General features: G+C 34.9%; 3 protein-coding genes across 5 annotated transcripts; 2 read left to right on the forward strand and 1 right to left on the reverse strand.

Moving 5' to 3' along the window:
- The first annotated feature begins 676 nt into the window (after window positions 1-676).
- Window positions 677-4,040, forward strand: LOC107957504 (cleavage stimulation factor subunit 77-like). Of its 2 annotated transcripts, none has more exons than XM_016893025.2 (4): window positions 677-1,483; window positions 2,165-2,224; window positions 2,503-2,655; window positions 3,513-4,040. In XM_016893025.2, the coding sequence occupies exons 1-4, from the start codon at window positions 1,349-1,351 to the stop codon at window positions 3,609-3,611; spliced, it is 447 nt and encodes a 148-aa protein (XP_016748514.2). In that variant the 5' UTR covers window positions 677-1,348; the 3' UTR covers window positions 3,612-4,040. The 2 variants fall into 2 exon arrangements, with proteins under 2 accessions (XP_016748514.2, XP_016748515.2); XM_016893026.2 differs by having other exon boundaries at window positions 3,522-4,040.
- A 1,304-nt stretch (window positions 4,041-5,344) lies between these two features.
- LOC107943391 (uncharacterized) lies at window positions 5,345-8,310 on the forward strand. Its single transcript, XM_016877142.2, has 6 exons — window positions 5,345-5,630; window positions 5,767-5,894; window positions 6,654-6,823; window positions 6,893-6,970; window positions 7,426-7,570; window positions 7,657-8,310. The coding sequence occupies exons 1-6, from the start codon at window positions 5,516-5,518 to the stop codon at window positions 8,068-8,070; spliced, it is 1,050 nt and encodes a 349-aa protein (XP_016732631.2). The 5' UTR covers window positions 5,345-5,515; the 3' UTR covers window positions 8,071-8,310.
- A 1,120-nt stretch (window positions 8,311-9,430) lies between these two features.
- LOC107943386 (uncharacterized) lies at window positions 9,431-15,961 on the reverse strand. Of its 2 annotated transcripts, XM_041087008.1 has the most exons (9): window positions 15,725-15,944; window positions 13,308-15,601; window positions 12,496-13,142; window positions 12,272-12,409; window positions 11,998-12,177; window positions 11,537-11,731; window positions 10,902-11,000; window positions 10,225-10,824; window positions 9,431-10,110 (listed from the first exon to the last, which is right to left on the reverse strand). In XM_041087008.1, the coding sequence occupies exons 2-9, from the start codon at window positions 15,583-15,585 to the stop codon at window positions 9,748-9,750; spliced, it is 4,500 nt and encodes a 1,499-aa protein (XP_040942942.1). In that variant the 5' UTR covers window positions 15,586-15,601; window positions 15,725-15,944; the 3' UTR covers window positions 9,431-9,747. The 2 variants fall into 2 exon arrangements, with proteins under 2 accessions (XP_040942942.1, XP_040942941.1); XM_041087007.1 differs by having other exon boundaries at window positions 12,496-15,601; window positions 15,725-15,961.
- Window positions 15,962-17,215: the final 1,254 nt, after the last annotated feature.

The raw sequence follows: 17,215 nt of genomic DNA on the forward strand, positions 1-17,215 counted from the left end.
TTGGGTGTGATTTCTTAAATCTTGGATAAGTGGATGTTCTTTTAAAATTTTATTGTGCAAGTATTTTGGCCCAATTCATTTTGGGGAAAATTAGAATGCTGTGCCCTAACGCATTGGGTGTGGTATCTTCTTTCTCTGAAATAATAAGGGTCTTAATACGTAGCCTTTTAAGTTTTGCTAAGGATTACGTTTTTTCCAAATTCTCGACCTTAAGACACTAACAGCGTGTTTGGTTCGCCGTATTACCCAATCCATTACGCCCCGATTACGCGCGTATTACATTACGCCCCTAATCCGGCGTTTGGTTCGCTGTATTAGCCATTACGCGCGTATTACATTACGCCCCTAATCCCCAAATTCCCGTGTTTTACAATCCGTTCCCAAATCGTTGTATTAGCCATTACGCCCGGCCTCCCTCCCCATCTCTCTGTTTTACCCTCCCTCCCTACCCGACCCTCTCCTCTTCCGTCCTAATCATTTTCTCCTCCCATTTCCCACTGATTCCGTTGATTAATCTGTCGTATCGTTTCTTCTCGTCTCGGCATCAAATTTCCCTTCCCCATTTCCTCCCAACACTATCTGCTCCGCACACCAAAACCCTCTTGAGTATGTTTGTTTTTTCGTTATTTTTATTAGCATGTTAGTTGTTACCTCGTTGGATAGTTTTGTAGGAATTTGTTCTCTTTGATGTTTTTCTTGAAAATGAACACTGGTAGTAAAAGCATTATATATATTAGCTCTCCAACTTGAAAGTAAGAGTTCAAATGTCATGCCAGTAAATTTTGAGATAAGTCGAAGTGTTAACTCCTTTCCCTTTATTATATTTACCCTTGTTGCCTCAACGGCTAATTAAACAATAATTTTACTTTCAATCTAGATCATTTAAAATTCTTGATTTTCTAGTTACTGCTTAGAGGGAAATTGACGTATTCAGTCATTTGTTTTATGAAAACTTAGACTATTTAGATTAATCCCATCCAAACCATCTAAGTCAGAAGAGTAATTACATGAACCATTGTTTTAGAGTTCTCAATTCAAGTTTTCTTAGTCCTACAACGTTAGTGAAATCAGGTTTTTAGTTTTGAAAGAGAAATTGTTGGTAAGAACAAGAGATTAGATTAAGAACAGCTCGTGCGAGTTCCCTGCATGTGGCTTGAGTGCTGAAGGCCCTGTTGATCTGTTATGTAGTTTGAAGTTATTATTTTAAATATTAAATAAATGTAAACTTGTGCGCCTCAAGTGTTCTTTGGCTGTGATCAACTTGTTCTTAAGTGTGCTGAATGTCTTAATATTTTTGCATATAATCTGCTAAATGATTCATTGCTTTCATTGCAATTAAAGTTGTACAATGTGGATAAAGACACTGTTATATTCTGATGTGTGCAGATATGCAGATTTTTTGTCTTGTTTGAATGATGACAGAAACATCCGGGCATTATTTGAGCGAGCCTTAAGCTCACTACCACAAGAAGAATCTATTGAGGTACTATATTGAAATTAATAAACTGTTTCCTTTTTCTTTAGTTAGTTAGTTAGTTTTTCTTTTTCTTTTTTTGAATAATCTAGAGCATACAGGGGCACTGTTTTTTTCTCTTGGAGAAGTTTTATTAAGTTTGTACATTGTATGACAAGGATTAGAGAAGCATGAAATTTTGTGAGTAGTTTACTTGAATTAAGTTTGTATATAGTTAATCAGTGTCGATATCTACAGCTACCACTAAGGATGTGAATGCAAGAACAGATCCCTTTTCTGATTTATTATAAAATTTTCTATAAGTCATTGCTAATAGCCCTTGTCCAAAATATTATCAACCCTCAAATGAAAATGGAAATAGATATCCAACCGTAAGGGGAAGTGTCCACATCCTTGGTTTTACTGTTTTGCACTTTGAAGAGAATCTTACTGTCTTCTGAGCAGTTAGAACCAGCAGAAGGTGGCAGCATCTTAATTAATCTTCTCATTCACATCCTTGACACTACACCTTTACAAGCGTATGATAGAAGAGCTGAGAAATAGTTACTATTTGAAAATGCTATGTTTTCTTATTCTCAAAAAGTGTATATTTTGAAATGACTAGTTTATATTTTGTTTGTAAAACAGTGAGTTTTGATTATATTTGTTAACATTATAGCATCTAATGTTTGAAATTTCCCTCCTTTGCAGATCTGGAAACGATTCACCCAGTTCGAGAAAACTTATGGCGATCTAGCTAGCATGTTGAAGGTAGAGAATTTCTGTTGGATCATACCCGGTACTTTAATACATTTCCAGTGTGTTTTCGAAGCTGTTGAAGGTTTCTTAGATCCTTGTTTCTTTATGCATGAAGGAGTTCTTGATATTATTTTGAAGCTGGTCTAGATCTGCTTTGCTGAACAATATCTTCAATTATATTTTAGTCAACCCCCAATCATCATCTTTGGGAGTTGTTTTTCTTTGAGCTGATTCGCCCCCTCCCCCCGGGCCGCCAAAGAAGAGCCATAACTATTGTTTTATCCGTGTAGGTTGAACAAAGGTGGAAAGAAGCTCTTTCTGGAACAATTGAAGAGGGTGCTTCTGCACTGGAGACTTCTCTACTAGATCTTATATCACGCTACAGTTTCAAGGATCTCTGGCCCTGTTCCTCCAAGGATCTTGATCACTTGTCCAGACAAGAGGTTACTCCTATCAGGATATAGCATTGTCATTTTAGATGGATTACATTCTAGGTTGCATCCTTCATTCATTTGTTTGATCTATGTGTAAATATTCATGTGCACTTGTGAAGAAGATGCATTATTGAAGTTCTCAGTGATACTTTTACTTCATTCCCTTTTAGTTTTTGCATGTTTAATTTGTCTGGCTATAAATTATTTGACGAAAATATGCTTCTTGTTGTGATAGTAGTCTTAAGGTATCATGATTCTAGGGATTGACTAGCACCACATTAGGATTTATAATCTTTGACTTTCCTTTGTATATCTGATTATTAGCATAAATAGGTTGTGTAATGTGTAATCTTTGACTTTCCTTCTTAGTATATCTGATTATTAGTATAAATAGGTTGTGTAATGGAGTGTATACACACAAGGAATATATTTCCGTTTTCAATATATTAACTTCAATAGAAACGGTGCTGGTTGATCATGTGATGCGGTGCAGTTATACTCCTTGGTGTAACTTTTAAGGAATTATAGCTGTTAGGATTTTACGTTGTTTCTTTTTTCCATTCCCTTTTTTGTGTAATTTCCTCATCGAGATAGAAGAGGGAAGGTTTTGAGAGAGGCTGGGGTCGGATGTTTAAAATCTATATCTGATATGTACAACGAATTATTTTATTTTGCTGTTCTTTTGGGCTTGATAATGGCTTTAAAGGTCACCAGCTTTTAGCAGTTCTGCTCATTTACCTTCCGGCAATTGACATGACTTAGAGTGGCAAATGTTATGCTTTTACCTCTTATAACATTGAATTGTATGCTTGTTGAATCATATTGAAATGCTAGATACTTAACTGACTAAACTTGTTTGAATGTAGGAACTACAGTTCCATCAAACACCACTACTGCAATTCTTGCTGCTCCCAATTTGTCGAATCCCATGGCTACAGTTGTTGGTGCTGCTTCAAACCCATTAACCTATAATTTGTAGTTGAATTTGAATTATGATCCAAAATGCAACATATCAATGATGAAATACGGCGATGCATCTGCTTGAATTTCTCTGTCTAGTTGGCCTTTTAAGTCCCTTCTGATTTGGTATCCTTGGAAAATTATTTGTTTTGCACTCTTGGCATTTTAATATCATATTAGAATAACTAGTTTATAACTTTGGAGTAATGATTCATTGTAATTTTACCCATTTTTATATATTTCTTTAATTTTTTAATTCATCACAAGGTTCATGCCATAGGGGCAAAGCTAAAATCAAAAAATAAAAAAGAACCTCATTGAGGAAGAAAATTCAGAGAATAAGGTAAGAAAACCAAAAAATATAGCAACTGAGAGAATATACAGAGCTATGTTTCTCCGACTCTTCATTTTGCTTGAAGTATCCCTTTTTTATACCCCTGTCAAAGTATTCATTTTTCTTAAAGTATTTGATTTCAACACCCATGCCCGACGATGAAAGAACCTCTTTGAGAAAGTTATACAATAGATTTATTATATAAATTATTTTAAATTATATAAATTCATATAAGAAAATTTATTATCAATAATTTTATGAAATTATATCTTATTAAATTATATGTAATAATAATTATTTTAAATTATACAAATTCATATAAGATAATTTATTAGTTATAATTATTTTAAATTTTATTAAATCATATATTTTAATTAAAATATATTTAATATTAATCATTTCAAATTATCTTTTATAGTATCATATATTATGATTTGAGTAAATTCATATAAGAATATTAATTATTAAGAATTTTATTAAATTATATATTTTAATTATAATATATTTAATATATTTAATAATAATTATGTTTAAATATGATTAAATTATTTATTTTTGATAATAAATAATCTTATTAAAATTTAAATAACAATAACAATAATCATTTACCAAAACAAATTTATGCTAAGGGTATTCTGGTCATTTTAGTTTTCTCCATTATGCTATTACACCTCTATTACATTCAACCAAACACAGTTTTACTATTACGCCTCTATTCCATTACATTCAACCAAACAGTTGATTTGCTATTACACCTCTATTCCATTACACCTCTAATCCAATACACCTCTAATCCAATACACCTCTAATCCAATACAGCGAACCAAACGTGCCCTAATTAATTAACTAGGTACCAATTTTGGGCGTTACGAGGGTGCTAATCCTTCCTCATATGTAACTGACTCCCGAATCCGTTTTTCTAAAACTTGTAGACCAAAGCCGTTTTTTAGGTGATCCAATCACACCCTAATAAAGATTGGTGACGATTCCCAATTTTAATTTTTTTTAAGAAGTAGACAACCTAAAATTTTTTTTATTTTCAAAAAATGGTTTCAACAAGTTTCAAGCGAAGACCAACACCCTGAGACATATAAAAAGGCTATACTATAAGATACGCTAAACAACACAGATGGCAGCTTTGGCAACCTTACTGAAGACTCCAAGTACTTGCCCTAGGATATGCTACAATTGCAAATTGCCAAATAATTTAAATATGTATCATGTTCTTGTAAGAACATTTTATCACCACATCAGCTAATTATGTGGCAATACATGTGCAAAATGTTGTGATATCAAATGTACATTATTCAATAATAAGAGTGATTATTTTATAATAATTTAATAACGGATAATTTTGTTAATTTTAAAATTTTGATAACTGAAACGTAATTTTAAATAAAATATAGGGACTATTGGTGAAGTTCATTTATTTATTTTCTCTCTTGATGAAGTCGGCAATCATTTTGGTATGGTTTTTTAATCGTATAAAAGAGGAGCGAAGTTAATCAAAAATCCAAATTCATCGCATCGCCTCTCTTTCTATACGAAATTGAATAATTAAAAAATAAAATTTTGATGGAAAAGGGAAAATCTGCTCGACAAGCCGTAGAAATCTCGTTGAAGAAGCTCGATCTGAACGCTGATTGGAACTTTAAATCCTCTCGTTTGATACCTTCTCTTCACTCATCAAGTATTCTCTTTTTCTCTTCTGCATTTTTTCTCTTAAATTTTGATGCAAGTTCTATGTTATTTGTAATTGAAATTGAAAGAACAAAAAAATTTTTGTAGTTGAATTAATTAAAAAAGACTACGATTTTTTATGATAGGGTTACGCATTGAGAAGACGAAACCTCCTAGTTTAGTGAGCTTGTGCCTTGGAGTTATTGGTCGGCATCTGGAGGAAATTATCGAGGATTTAAGTGAAATTGCTGTTAATTTTCCCGCGGATATTAAGGTGAAATTTAATTTTATCTGTTAATCCTTAATTGCGTGTGTTAAATAATCTTGTATTAGGGTTTGCTTCCTAAAGTTTTCGAAGAAATGATTAATTTGGAAGAATTTGTTTGCTTAGGTTAATAGTTTCATCCGTAGGTAATTAATGTATTTTTCCCCCCAGGGTTTATAGTTCCATTTTCATGCTTAGGAGAATTGCGTTCGTTCATTCATTGAATTGCTTAATGATATGTCTATTTATGTCTAGAACCATGCTTGAGGAACTTTGTATTAGTATTTGGCATTCTTCTAGGGCACATTGCTAGCAATTGTAAGACTAGCTTTTGAGGAGATGATGTATTTGTAAGACTTTGTTTGCTTAGGTTGATAGTTCCATCCCGTAAATGATTAAGTATTGTCATTTATTTCCCTAGGGTTCATTTTAGTGCTTGGGGGAATTGCTTTCATTCATTGTTGATTGTTTAATTATAAGTCCCGATTTTATATCAACTATCCTTGCTGAAGAAACTTTGTATTAGCATTCTTCTAAGCTACATTGTTGGATGATGACAGATAAAATTGGCAGCAATTGTAAGGATTAGCTTTAGAGGGAAGATGAAGATGATTAATGTATTATCTTATGTTTCTCTAGGGTTCATTTTTATGCTTATGGGAACTGCATTGTTGGATTGTTTAATTGTATTTTCTGATTTTACTTCTACAATCTTTGCTTAAGAAGTATTTTATTAGTATTCCTAGTCACATTACTGGATGATGACAGATACCATTGGCAGCAATAGCAAGGAGAAGAAAATTACTGAATGATGATGTCATCGTCTCCTTGGCCGATAGTTCTTGGGAAATTCTTGACCTTTCTGGTTCAGATGTTTCCAATTTTGGCTTAGCTAAAGTAGCTGAAATGTGCAAATCTCTTCGGGCTGTGGATATAAGGTATGAAAATATGTAATTTATCTTTTGAATTCAATTGATAAACCGGTTTCTGAGACAGCTTCTATGCAGCCAATGCAAAAAAATTACTGCCAATGGTGTTTCTGAACTTGTACGGCACTGTCATTCATTGGAGACGATGAGATGCGGGTAAACTCTCATCTCCATGCATGTTATTTATTAGGGTTCATGCAAATTTCATGTTTTATATATTTGAATAATTGAGTTCCACTCTAAGTTCTTCAAATTTATGGGTTCACTAACAAGATAATCTTGAATGCTTTAACATTATAAATAATAATGATCTCATATCAGATGGTTTATGTAGAATAGATAGATGTGTGGTATTTTGGTTGAACCTTGTTAGTTTTCAATTAATGAATAAGCACTTTGATTCTAAAATGTTCTGAACTTGTCAGACCCTGAAGACAGATAATTGTAGCTTACTGAACTGTTTTGCGCATGAAACTAGTTAGACTTGGTACTTTCGACCCTTTTTTTTTTTCCTGTTTCAATCGCATGCAATGATATTGAAGCAGGACATTAGGGTTTGACAAGGGGTATAAACCTCATAAACAGGCTATGAACCAAAGTTAATATTGCAGAGGGTGCCCTTCAAGCGAGTCAACAGCCCGGCGATGCTTAGGCATACTGAAGCCAAAGCTGAATGATGTGGAGGGAGATTCTTGGGAGGAGCTTGATACCATGGAGATTGGTCATGGTGCACAGTCTTTGCGTTGGCTTGTGTGGGTAATGACTTGCTTTTTCTTATTTTCATCCCGTTAAATCTATGTGGTCAAGGCTTGATAATAAACCTTGTTGCTTTTCTTCGGCAGCCGAAAATTGATGAAGACTCATTGGAGATGTTGTCGGCTGAATGCCCACGGATAATTGTAAATCCGAAGCCCTCACTCTTTGGTTTTAAAGGAACTGAAGTTCCTAGGGAAGCATTTCCAGATGTTGCTTTGGATGATCCGATTGTTGAGGACATTGATCCCAAAACATGGTCTATTTGTCGATCTATGCCAAAGGCAATGTCTCCTTCACTTTCAAGTGCCAATGAGTTATCCATAGCAGAAAAGTTTAGACTTGCCTTTGTGGAAAGAGACACACGTTTAGCTCCAAAGCGTGCAAAAAATGCAAGACAGCATCAGCGCCGTGCAGAGAGGGAGTGGATGATGACAAGTACACGAGCCAAGGCATTAGCTTTGGCCTCAAAAGCAACCAAATCTCTACATGGTCGAAGCTGATCAAGATATGTTAAATGTGCTGCACTAATAGACCATAAGCTTTCATCATTTCACCTTATTTTCGTTTTTTTGGGGGACGGGGATGTGTAATAGAACCTGTAAAATACATGATGGAGTAAGCAAGGGCTTTGGCAATAACTTTGATTTTGCATTCTTTGCCTATATCCATCATCATCCTCTCGGAGACAAATGGAACATTGGAGGGCACGCTTAAATTAGTATAAGTTGTTGATTTTTGTATGCAAATGTTAATACTTTGTTCTATAACGTCGCCTTTCATGGACGTATGTTTATGGGGTGTAATTGAGTCAAGTAGAGCACAAATCGAAACTCAAGCTCAAAGTTTGGCTAGAGCTCAATTGAGTTCCACTTTCAAAGATCAAGTCCACTTGAGATAAAAGATTGAATGTTGGAACTCATTTGACTAAGGGTAAAAAATGAGTTTGATTCTCATGTTTGGCTTCAAGGTCTTTTATCTTTTGTGCTTATTGATAAATCTCAAAACTATATATGGATTTTAGTTAAATGTGCAATGTTATATATGAACTATGATTTTGTGCAATTTTATACATAAGAATTTGATTTTATTTAATTTTCACAAATTACTAAAGAAAATTAGGTGTAAATTCTCAAGGTTTGTGTCATTTCATATTTAAACAACTAACAAACGTAAAAATCCAAGAATGAATCCTATAATATTTGAATTATTCGATTAAAGGTGATACAGATCTTTAAATAATCACACCCCAAAAGTTAGTTATTAAACTTAGTCCAGTCTAAATCCATATAAACTCCACTAGGAAAACTCTTACTTTTTTTTTATATGGATCTAAGTCTCATACCTTTGGTACATAATAAGGATATATTGATGACAAAGTCACATCCAAAATTGTTTTATTCATTGGCATTCAAGGGTTAACCGTGGTGTTATTCATCTCTAATTTTGCAATAAACCGGAACTTTTAATTTATATTTTTCAATAAACAAGAACTTTTAATTTATTTTATTTCTAAATAAGTCCTTTTTCACTGATTTTGTACTAAATATTTTCCTATATTATTTTTTCAAGTGATGGTTTAGCCATATTTTTTCTTTTTCTTTTTATATATATAATGTCTAGAACTACCCAAAGCCCCACTTTAACCCTTAAATAAGATTGTTTAGCCATCTAACAATACTTTTTTTCCGAAAATAAGTATCTATTTCTTTTGTGGATATTCTTCTATGATAAAATGATAATATAATTTCTATGACCGCAGAGTTTAATTGTTGAGTATTTTTAACATAGGAAAAAAAAGTAAGATTCCTTAACAAAATAATTCTGATGAAGGGAGAAAGAAATAGTAGAGGGAGAAGTCTATAAAGAAACCAGTATAGTATCTCGTTATTATTATTATAATAAAATAATAATAATATATCGTCCATCAACACACCAACTTAACAATACCAGTGGAAGTTCTCTTATATTAACTTAGCAGTTGACCGTCAACCAATCTAATCCAATGACACTATTGTAATAGAATTCAAGACTAAGGAATAAATAATGACAAAAAAAAAAAACCCCACCCCGAGAAGAGCACAAAAGAATTGCCTATATCAAATGGAGATATCGACCCAGTCTATGTTGATTACTTGCCAGCTAATTGAGCCAATATATGTATATATATATGTGTGTGTCTAAAAGTTAAACTTTTGCAGCAGCCCAAAGTTGAAAGAGAAGTTATAGTTTCCGGCCAAAAACAAGGCCAAAACAATCAGGGATGTAACAAGGACCCACATCCATTGCTGCATCCTTCTCTTACCACGGTTACGAAGTGGCGGCGGAATGGATTTTGCCTTGCTTTGTTTTGTGAACTGTGGTGGCTTTTGAGACCTCTTTGCCACTGTCACAGGTTTCTCTTTACTTTCAGAATCTTTTGGAGTTTCAGCTGGAGTTTCCAAAGTCAGAGCAGATTCGGTTTCGTCTGTAACACTTGCATCCCCTACTCCTGCTGCAGCCACCTTTCTTCTTTCTTTCTTCTTTGCCCTCTTTTCTCTTTCCTGCATGAAGGATTATTCCACTGAATCCGTATACAGGCAAAATGTATCGAGTATTGCTACATTACAAGGACCCAATATGGAATATTATAGTGTGAATGAACAAGAGGAATTTACCTTCTCTTTCTGCTCAGCTTCTTTCTGAGCTCTTAGTGCAGCCCTGGCTTGTGCCTTCTCCGCATTTCGCCTCTTCCTTTCTAGTGCCTCCTTAGCTTTAGTTATCTCCTCCAACCGACGTTGCTCCCTTAATTTAGCTGCTTCCTCTTCCTTTCTCGATTCCTCTGCCTTCCTAGCCATTTCCTCTTCCTCCTTTGTTATCTTCGGTTTTTCTTCTGCTTCTTCAATTTTATCCCTGCTAGAAGCAGTGGTTGAACCACTTGCAGGAGGGACAGATTTCACAGGCTTTTCTGATTTACTTGTCAGGTTCTTTTGTTCCATGGACTTTGCCGCAGGTTTAGCCTTAGCTATTTCAGCTTTTGCAGGTGCAGTCTTCTCTTGAGTTCGCTCTTCCAAAGTTGAGCTGGAAACTGTTTGATCCTTGGCCACTCGTTCGTTTACAACTTTAGGAATTGCAGGAATTACAGGTGGCTCCTCATCAGGACCAAGTGCACGGCCATCTAATGTCCTCAGCCTCCTTAATGTGCTTCTGGTATTGCATCGGATGTACTCTTTACGGAATTCATCATTGTTGTTCCACAATTCCATAAATTTCTCCACCTGAACCATCAACTGTTTTAGACAAATATACATACGATTTTGACATTCAAGAATTAAAATTAAAAGCATAAGCTCACCTGGTTAACACACAGATTTTGGAGTGCCTCTTTGTCCCCTTTCAAAGCCAAATCATTTGCTGCCTTTGCATCATCCCTGTACTGATAGAAGTATTTGTTCTGCAAAATTCAAGAGTAGGTCATCATCTTTTATCAATATTTTACTTTCATAAACAAATAGTCAACCTAAACAGAAAAATAAAATGCAATTTTATTACACTACAACACCAGACTGTATTGAAGAGATACGAAGTAAAAAACTAGAGGAATGGTGATCAACCTTCAGCAAGAAGCCTAGAAGATAAGAAGCAGTATCTCAATTGACCTTAAACATAGTTCAGAATAGAAAATAAAAACCACAAAATTAGTTCCAGCAGGAACACCTGCTGAATCAACAGATACAGCAGGAAAATAATGGGAAAACATTCTTAAAGCAATCCTGGTATGCAATATACAATTCAATGGATGAAACACTAACAATGCATGATACATCATAAAAACAAGTGTACAATAACTTCCACATCTCATTCCTATAATATGCGCTTTCACTTTTTTTTGGATCTTAGAGTGACCAGAAGTTAGCATGATGTAAGAGAGATATAATAATGACCATCTTCCTATACATAATAAGAAAGGCTCGCAGGGATTAGAAGTACCTTCTCATATGATTGTTTCTTCAAACTCTGCAGCAGCGCGTAAGCTTCTTGGCGAATGTCATCAGCAGCTTTGAACTGGGACTGCAATTTGTTTAACTTTTCAGTTTCATCGTGATACTCTTTCTTAGCAGCCTTAGTAACTGCCTCGGCCTTCAGGAGATTGACTTTCAATTGATCTGCTTCTTTCTTTAAAGGCTGTACATGGAGAAGAATGAAATTAAATAAGCAATAAAAAAAAGTATTAACAGTACAGAACAAAGATGTACGGTCTAACAACTAACATGGTGGATATCATCCTACATTAATTATTATCAAATAAATAAAACTAAGGAATGACTCCCTTCAATTCTTCACAATTTTAGTAGACAATACTAAGGGAATCTATAATCATAAAGCAAAGTAGGAAAAAGAAAAAAAAAAACATAAAGGCAGGTATAACAAGAGTAAACTGAAATTACTACCTTCATGCGCTCCTTAATTTGGTCTTTTTGGTCCAAACCCTGCTGAACTTCATCCTGCTTGCTCATACTAGAAGAGATCCGCTCACGAGTTTGCTTAAATTGCTTGATTTGATGAATAAACTGTTTTTCATCCTTAAGAGGCATGGTTTCATGTTGTATCATGTGCTCCATGTTTCGTATCTGGTTGCAGGTGATATGGTGAGAACAATCAATCATATATTTAAAAAGAAAATATAGACAAAAATATCCAAAATGGAATAAAACAGGAACTTACCTGAGCATCAATATCCTCAATGTTCATCATAGATTGAATAGAGTCTATTTCTTGACGTTTGGACCTATGCAAATCTCGTACTGCTCTTTCTTGGGATATGGCAGCATCAATGTTATCGCCATATTTCTTGCAAACAGCCTATTTAAGCATTTTATCAACCATTAGAAAAGAAACAAACAAATATATGAATTCTTTTTCAGAAAGGATATCATGAACATTCTTACCCTCATCTTTTGTATTTCAATTCGAATGGCATCCCGACTTTGAGTTTCTTCATCAACTCTAATTTGAGTAAGCCTGATTTTTTCTTTTAAATTTTCATCATCATATCTTGGGACCCTGATCAAAAAGTAAAATGGACTTTTCCTTTCAACCTCATCAACGCCTTCTGGTTCTTCTGGTTCTTGACCTGTAACAACACTACCAAACTGAATTCCACCCTTTATGACAGCACAAGTTTGCTCATTGTTGTTAGTATCACAATCTGATTCTCTAGATTCATATACAAGCTCATCATTGTCAGAAATATCTGCAGACAATTGTTCAATTGGGGCGGCTGCTTTCTCATCATTACTTACAGCAGCAACCGAGTTACTATCATCTTGAACATCAGCCACAGCTACCAATTTCTCATCAGTTTCAGTGCTATGACATTCAACAAGCACTTTTGAAACCTCGGCCTCTTTGGATATGATAGAATCATCATCATTTGCCACACATCTTGACTTAAATTTATCATCAATAGAATCACTCTCAGCCTTTATATCCATCTCCGAGTTCTCAACAAGACAGGGATCTAAACCCACTCTGCTATTCTCACCTTCAGTTTCCAGTTTCTCATCATCAACAGAAGAAGGTGGAAAAGTCTTATCTGTAGTATCAATAACACCATTTTCAATACTTAAATTATTACTGAGCATAACTTTAGAGGATGAGCCTTCCGCAACATCAGCTGAGTCAGTTACCATATCATTAGTAGTAGCCCTTTCAACATGCACATTCTCATTTATACTTTCCACAAATTCAGAAGACTGACCTTGTTGTGAGTTTAAACCTGAATCACTGGAGTTGTCAATCTGAACTGCCTCTGAAATACCATCCTGAGTGTGAACATCCTGCAAGGCCTCTCCACATTCATCAGATAAAGAACCATTACCGGTTTCTTTTTCTAAATGGATATCTGCCTCCAAGCACAAATCTCGTTCAGTATTTGGTTCCAAATCTGAACCACTTTCCACAGGAAAGTCATCCACAGCTGTTAAACTTTCCCCATCTTTAACCAATTCATTTCCAGATGCAACATCTGGGAGCACAGTCTCAGCAATTCCAGAGAACCCATTTTGCTCAGGCCTGTATCCATAACCATCACCATCAGATACAGGACCAGGAGAATCAGCTTCAGACTCATTCTGTTCAGGCTTGAAAACTTCTGAAGTATCTTCCACAGTATCAGAACCAGAGACACAGACTGGAACACCGTCGTTCTGTTCAACCCTGGAATCAACAAGAACAGCTTCTGAAACAGTGTCATTTTCACTAACATCAGGGAAACAATCCCCATTACTGTCAGGCACAGAGACAATAGGAACCTCATCATCACAGACCCCTTTATGTTCATTCCTAGTAACAACTGCAGCTTCAGAGACAGCGGCCTCAGCAGAACCATTAGCTAAACCATCTCCACTGCAATCACCATTAACAACTACAGCCACTTCAGATTCCTCAACATTGGCTCCAGAGACAGTGGCCTTAGCACTATCATTAGGTAAACCATCTCCGCCGTAATCACCATCAGCAGCTACAGTCATTTCAGAGCCCTCTTTCTCTTCTGACGAGGAATCAATAACATTAGTTTCAGAGACAGTGGCGTTTGCACTATCATTAGCTAAACCATCTCCACTGCAATCACCATCAGCAGCTACGGCCACTCCAGAACCCTCTTTCTCTTCTGACCTGGAATCAATAACATTGGCTTCAGAGACAGTGGCCTCAGCACTATCATTAGATAGACCATTTGCATTGCAATCACCACCATCAGCTACAGCCATTTCAGAGCCCGCATTCTCTTTTGACCTGGAATCAATAACGCTGGCTTCAGAGACTGTGGTCTTAGCACTATCATTAGCTAAACTGTCTCCATTGCAATCACCATCATCAGCTACAGTTATTTCGGAGCCCTCATTCTCTTTTGACCTGGAATTGATAACGCTGGCTTCACAGACAGTGGCCTTAGCATTATCATTAGCTAAACCATCTCCATTGCAATCACCATCATCGGCTACAGCCATTTCAGAGTCCTCATTATCTTTTGACCTGAAATCAAGAACAGTATCTTCAGAAACAGTTGCCTCAACACTGTCATTGACAAAACCATCTCCATTGAAATCTCCATCACCAGCTACAGCCATTTCAGAGCCCCCGTCCTCTTTTGACCTGAAATAGAGCACATTAGCTTCAGAAACAGGGGCCTCAACACTATCATTAACTAAACCATCTCCACTGCAATCACCATCATCAGCTACTGTCATTTCGGAGCCCTCACTCTCTTTTGACCTGAAATCAAGAACATCAGCTTCAGAAACAGGGGCTTCAACACTATCATTAACTAAACCATCTCCACTGCAATCACCATCATCAGCTACAGCTATTTCGGAGCCCTCATTCTCTTTTGACCTAAAATCAAGGGCACTATCATTAGCCGAGCCATTACCATCAGGGCCAGGGACAGGAGAAATCTCATCACTCTGTCTAGCACTGGAATCAACAACAGCAGCTTCTGAAACAGTGTGTTTAACTATATTCTTATCAACAAATACATCTTCAGTCAATTCAGAGATTCCATTCTGATCAGCCATCCCAGCATTAGTAGCAGAAACAGGACCGCCCTCGACAAGATCCCCCGATTTTTGTTCATCAACGGGAGCCTTCACGTGGCACAGTTCCACTGATTCTTTGTCCTGATCCACAATTCCAATACAAGATTCATCCTTTTCTACCAAATCAAATTTAGATTTGACTTCTCCTTTAGTCTCCAAACTCTCAAACCCCTGATCTTCCACACCAATGCCATTGCCGTTTTTGTCAAGATTCGACTCCACTAGATCTCCGTTTTCGGCTTCGTTTCCGTTAACGTAAACGTAATCACCGTCACCATCGGTGTCTTCCCTGACAGTCTTCCCATTGGTGCCATTGGAATCTTCCTTTTCGTTCTCTTTCCCGTGATCTTCCTTCACCACAGTCTCAACCTTGGACGAAGACGATGCCGCCATCTCCTCCTCCACCGCATGCACGGCCATCACTTCATCCACAGTCATATTCGCTCCAAATTAACTAAAAAATAAATAAATAAAAAATTAGATCTAAATTACACTTTAAAAATTATAGAAAAATATGTTCTTTCTTTCAATATATATAGATAGATAGATCTTAAGGAACAAAAGTTCAAAAACTTACTCGAAAACGAATCCAAATGGAATGGCCAAAAAAGCAGTAGCCGGAGTGAGCTCGGCGGCGCCAATGCCGGAAAATGCAGTGATCAATTGAATCCACAGAAGAAAGAGCAAATTAAATGAAAAATAAGCTGTGAAAAGTTAAGAAGAAAACGAAAATATACATATACTCTCTCCTTTATATATATTATATAAGAGAAATGAGAGAGAAGAAAGAGAGGAAGGAGTCATCTACTATCTGTGACTGTATGAAACTATCTCACAGTAAAATTCCTTTTCTTTTTCCTTTTTCGTTAATTTTTATTTACACATCAATTTCTTTAATTGGGAAAATTACAAAAATAATATTATTTTACTTGAAAAATTATTCTGCAATTAGTCTTTCTAATCTCCTAATTTTATTTTACATTTGAAAAGTAATTTTTTTTTTAACCTTATAAATTCTTTTTAAAAACAAATATTAATAATACCCATCTAAATAATTATCCATTATAAAATATGATGAAATTATAAATTTAAATTGAAAAATCCTAATTTAAATCCGCATTTAATTTATATAAAATAAAATTCAAATTTGATTCAATTATGATTGTTAGAATTGATTGACATGTAATAAAAAGGTCAACTATTTGGAATCATTAAATTAGATTAAAAAATTTGGTTGAATCGAGTTTTTTACTTTTAATAATATTTTTTATTTTTATTATAAATTTTTAATAATTGATTTAATTAATTTTAAAACCTTAAATTCAGCGCCTCAAACTTACCCATAAACAATTTGTTTTTTTTTATAATCATTAAAGAATTACTTTTTATATGCAAAGATGATAGTGGATAAGAATTATTTTTTAAAGAAAAAAATTGTTGTTTGATATTGAAGTTAATTATGATGTCAGCGGTGAGATCACCCATTGCTATTTGAGACGCATACCTCTTTTCTTAAGTCCTATCTACTTTAAGTTATGAGTTTTATTTTATACAATAAAAAATCTCCAACTTCTTCATTTTGCCCTTTTGCTTAATTCAATTATGAATCAAAATAAAATATTATTTAAGAGATTAAAATATTTAAAGGAAGCCAAAGACATCGTTTATTAGATTTGTTCACGAGTTGACTTGATTTGAATTTAACTTTAATAATAAAAATATATAAAATAGACTTTTCAAACGAATTAGGCCAAATTAATAACGAGTCTGTGCTTTAAAAATTAGAATCAGACTTCGACCGACTCGATACATAGACACCTCTGCTACTTACGCATTCCTCAACTTTGAAAACTTATCAATTATGGGTTTTTAATTTGACCATGTTTCTAAATTTATTACTTGTAATTATAGACATAATATTTCAAAACAAATAAAAATATGATATAGAAAAGAAAAAAAAAGTGGGGGTGAAGATGATGAAAGGCGAGAGAAGAGATAAGGGAGCTTTTTGTGTGTAGTGATGGTGCAGGTGTGAGGAGATGAGAAAGCTCGTGAGCTCTGTGATTCC

The sequence above is a fragment of the Gossypium hirsutum genome, chromosome D01, assembly GCF_007990345.1.
Source record: "Gossypium hirsutum isolate 1008001.06 chromosome D01, Gossypium_hirsutum_v2.1, whole genome shotgun sequence".
NCBI lineage: Eukaryota > Viridiplantae > Streptophyta > Magnoliopsida > Malvales > Malvaceae > Gossypium > Gossypium hirsutum.

What these genes read in the sequence shown, in the direction of transcription:
- LOC107957504 (XM_016893025.2), top strand. Translation starts at nt 1,349, where the DNA reads ATGTGGATAAAGACACTGTTATATTCTGATGTGTGCAGATATGCAGAT. An exon ending in CACAAGAAGAATCTATTGAG is followed by an intron (nt 1,484 to 2,164) that starts GTACTATATTGA and finishes CCTCCTTTGCAG; the next exon opens with ATCTGGAAACGATTCACCCA. An exon ending in ATCTAGCTAGCATGTTGAAG is followed by an intron (nt 2,225 to 2,502) that starts GTAGAGAATTTC and finishes TTATCCGTGTAG; the next exon opens with GTTGAACAAAGGTGGAAAGA.
- LOC107943391 (XM_016877142.2), top strand. Translation starts at nt 5,516, where the DNA reads ATGGAAAAGGGAAAATCTGCTCGACAAGCCGTAGAAATCTCGTTGAAG. An exon ending in ATTTTCCCGCGGATATTAAG is followed by an intron (nt 5,895 to 6,653) that starts GTGAAATTTAAT and finishes GGATGATGACAG; the next exon opens with ATACCATTGGCAGCAATAGC. An exon ending in CTTTGCGTTGGCTTGTGTGG is followed by an intron (nt 7,571 to 7,656) that starts GTAATGACTTGC and finishes TTTCTTCGGCAG; the next exon opens with CCGAAAATTGATGAAGACTC.
- LOC107943386 (XM_041087007.1), bottom strand. Translation starts at nt 15,585, where the DNA reads ATGACTGTGGATGAAGTGATGGCCGTGCATGCGGTGGAGGAGGAGATG. An exon ending in TTGAAATACAAAAGATGAGG is followed by an intron (nt 12,410 to 12,495) that starts GTAAGAATGTTC and finishes ATGCTTAAATAG; the next exon opens with GCTGTTTGCAAGAAATATGG. An exon ending in AAAATCTGTGTGTTAACCAG is followed by an intron (nt 10,825 to 10,901) that starts GTGAGCTTATGC and finishes TTGATGGTTCAG; the next exon opens with GTGGAGAAATTTATGGAATT.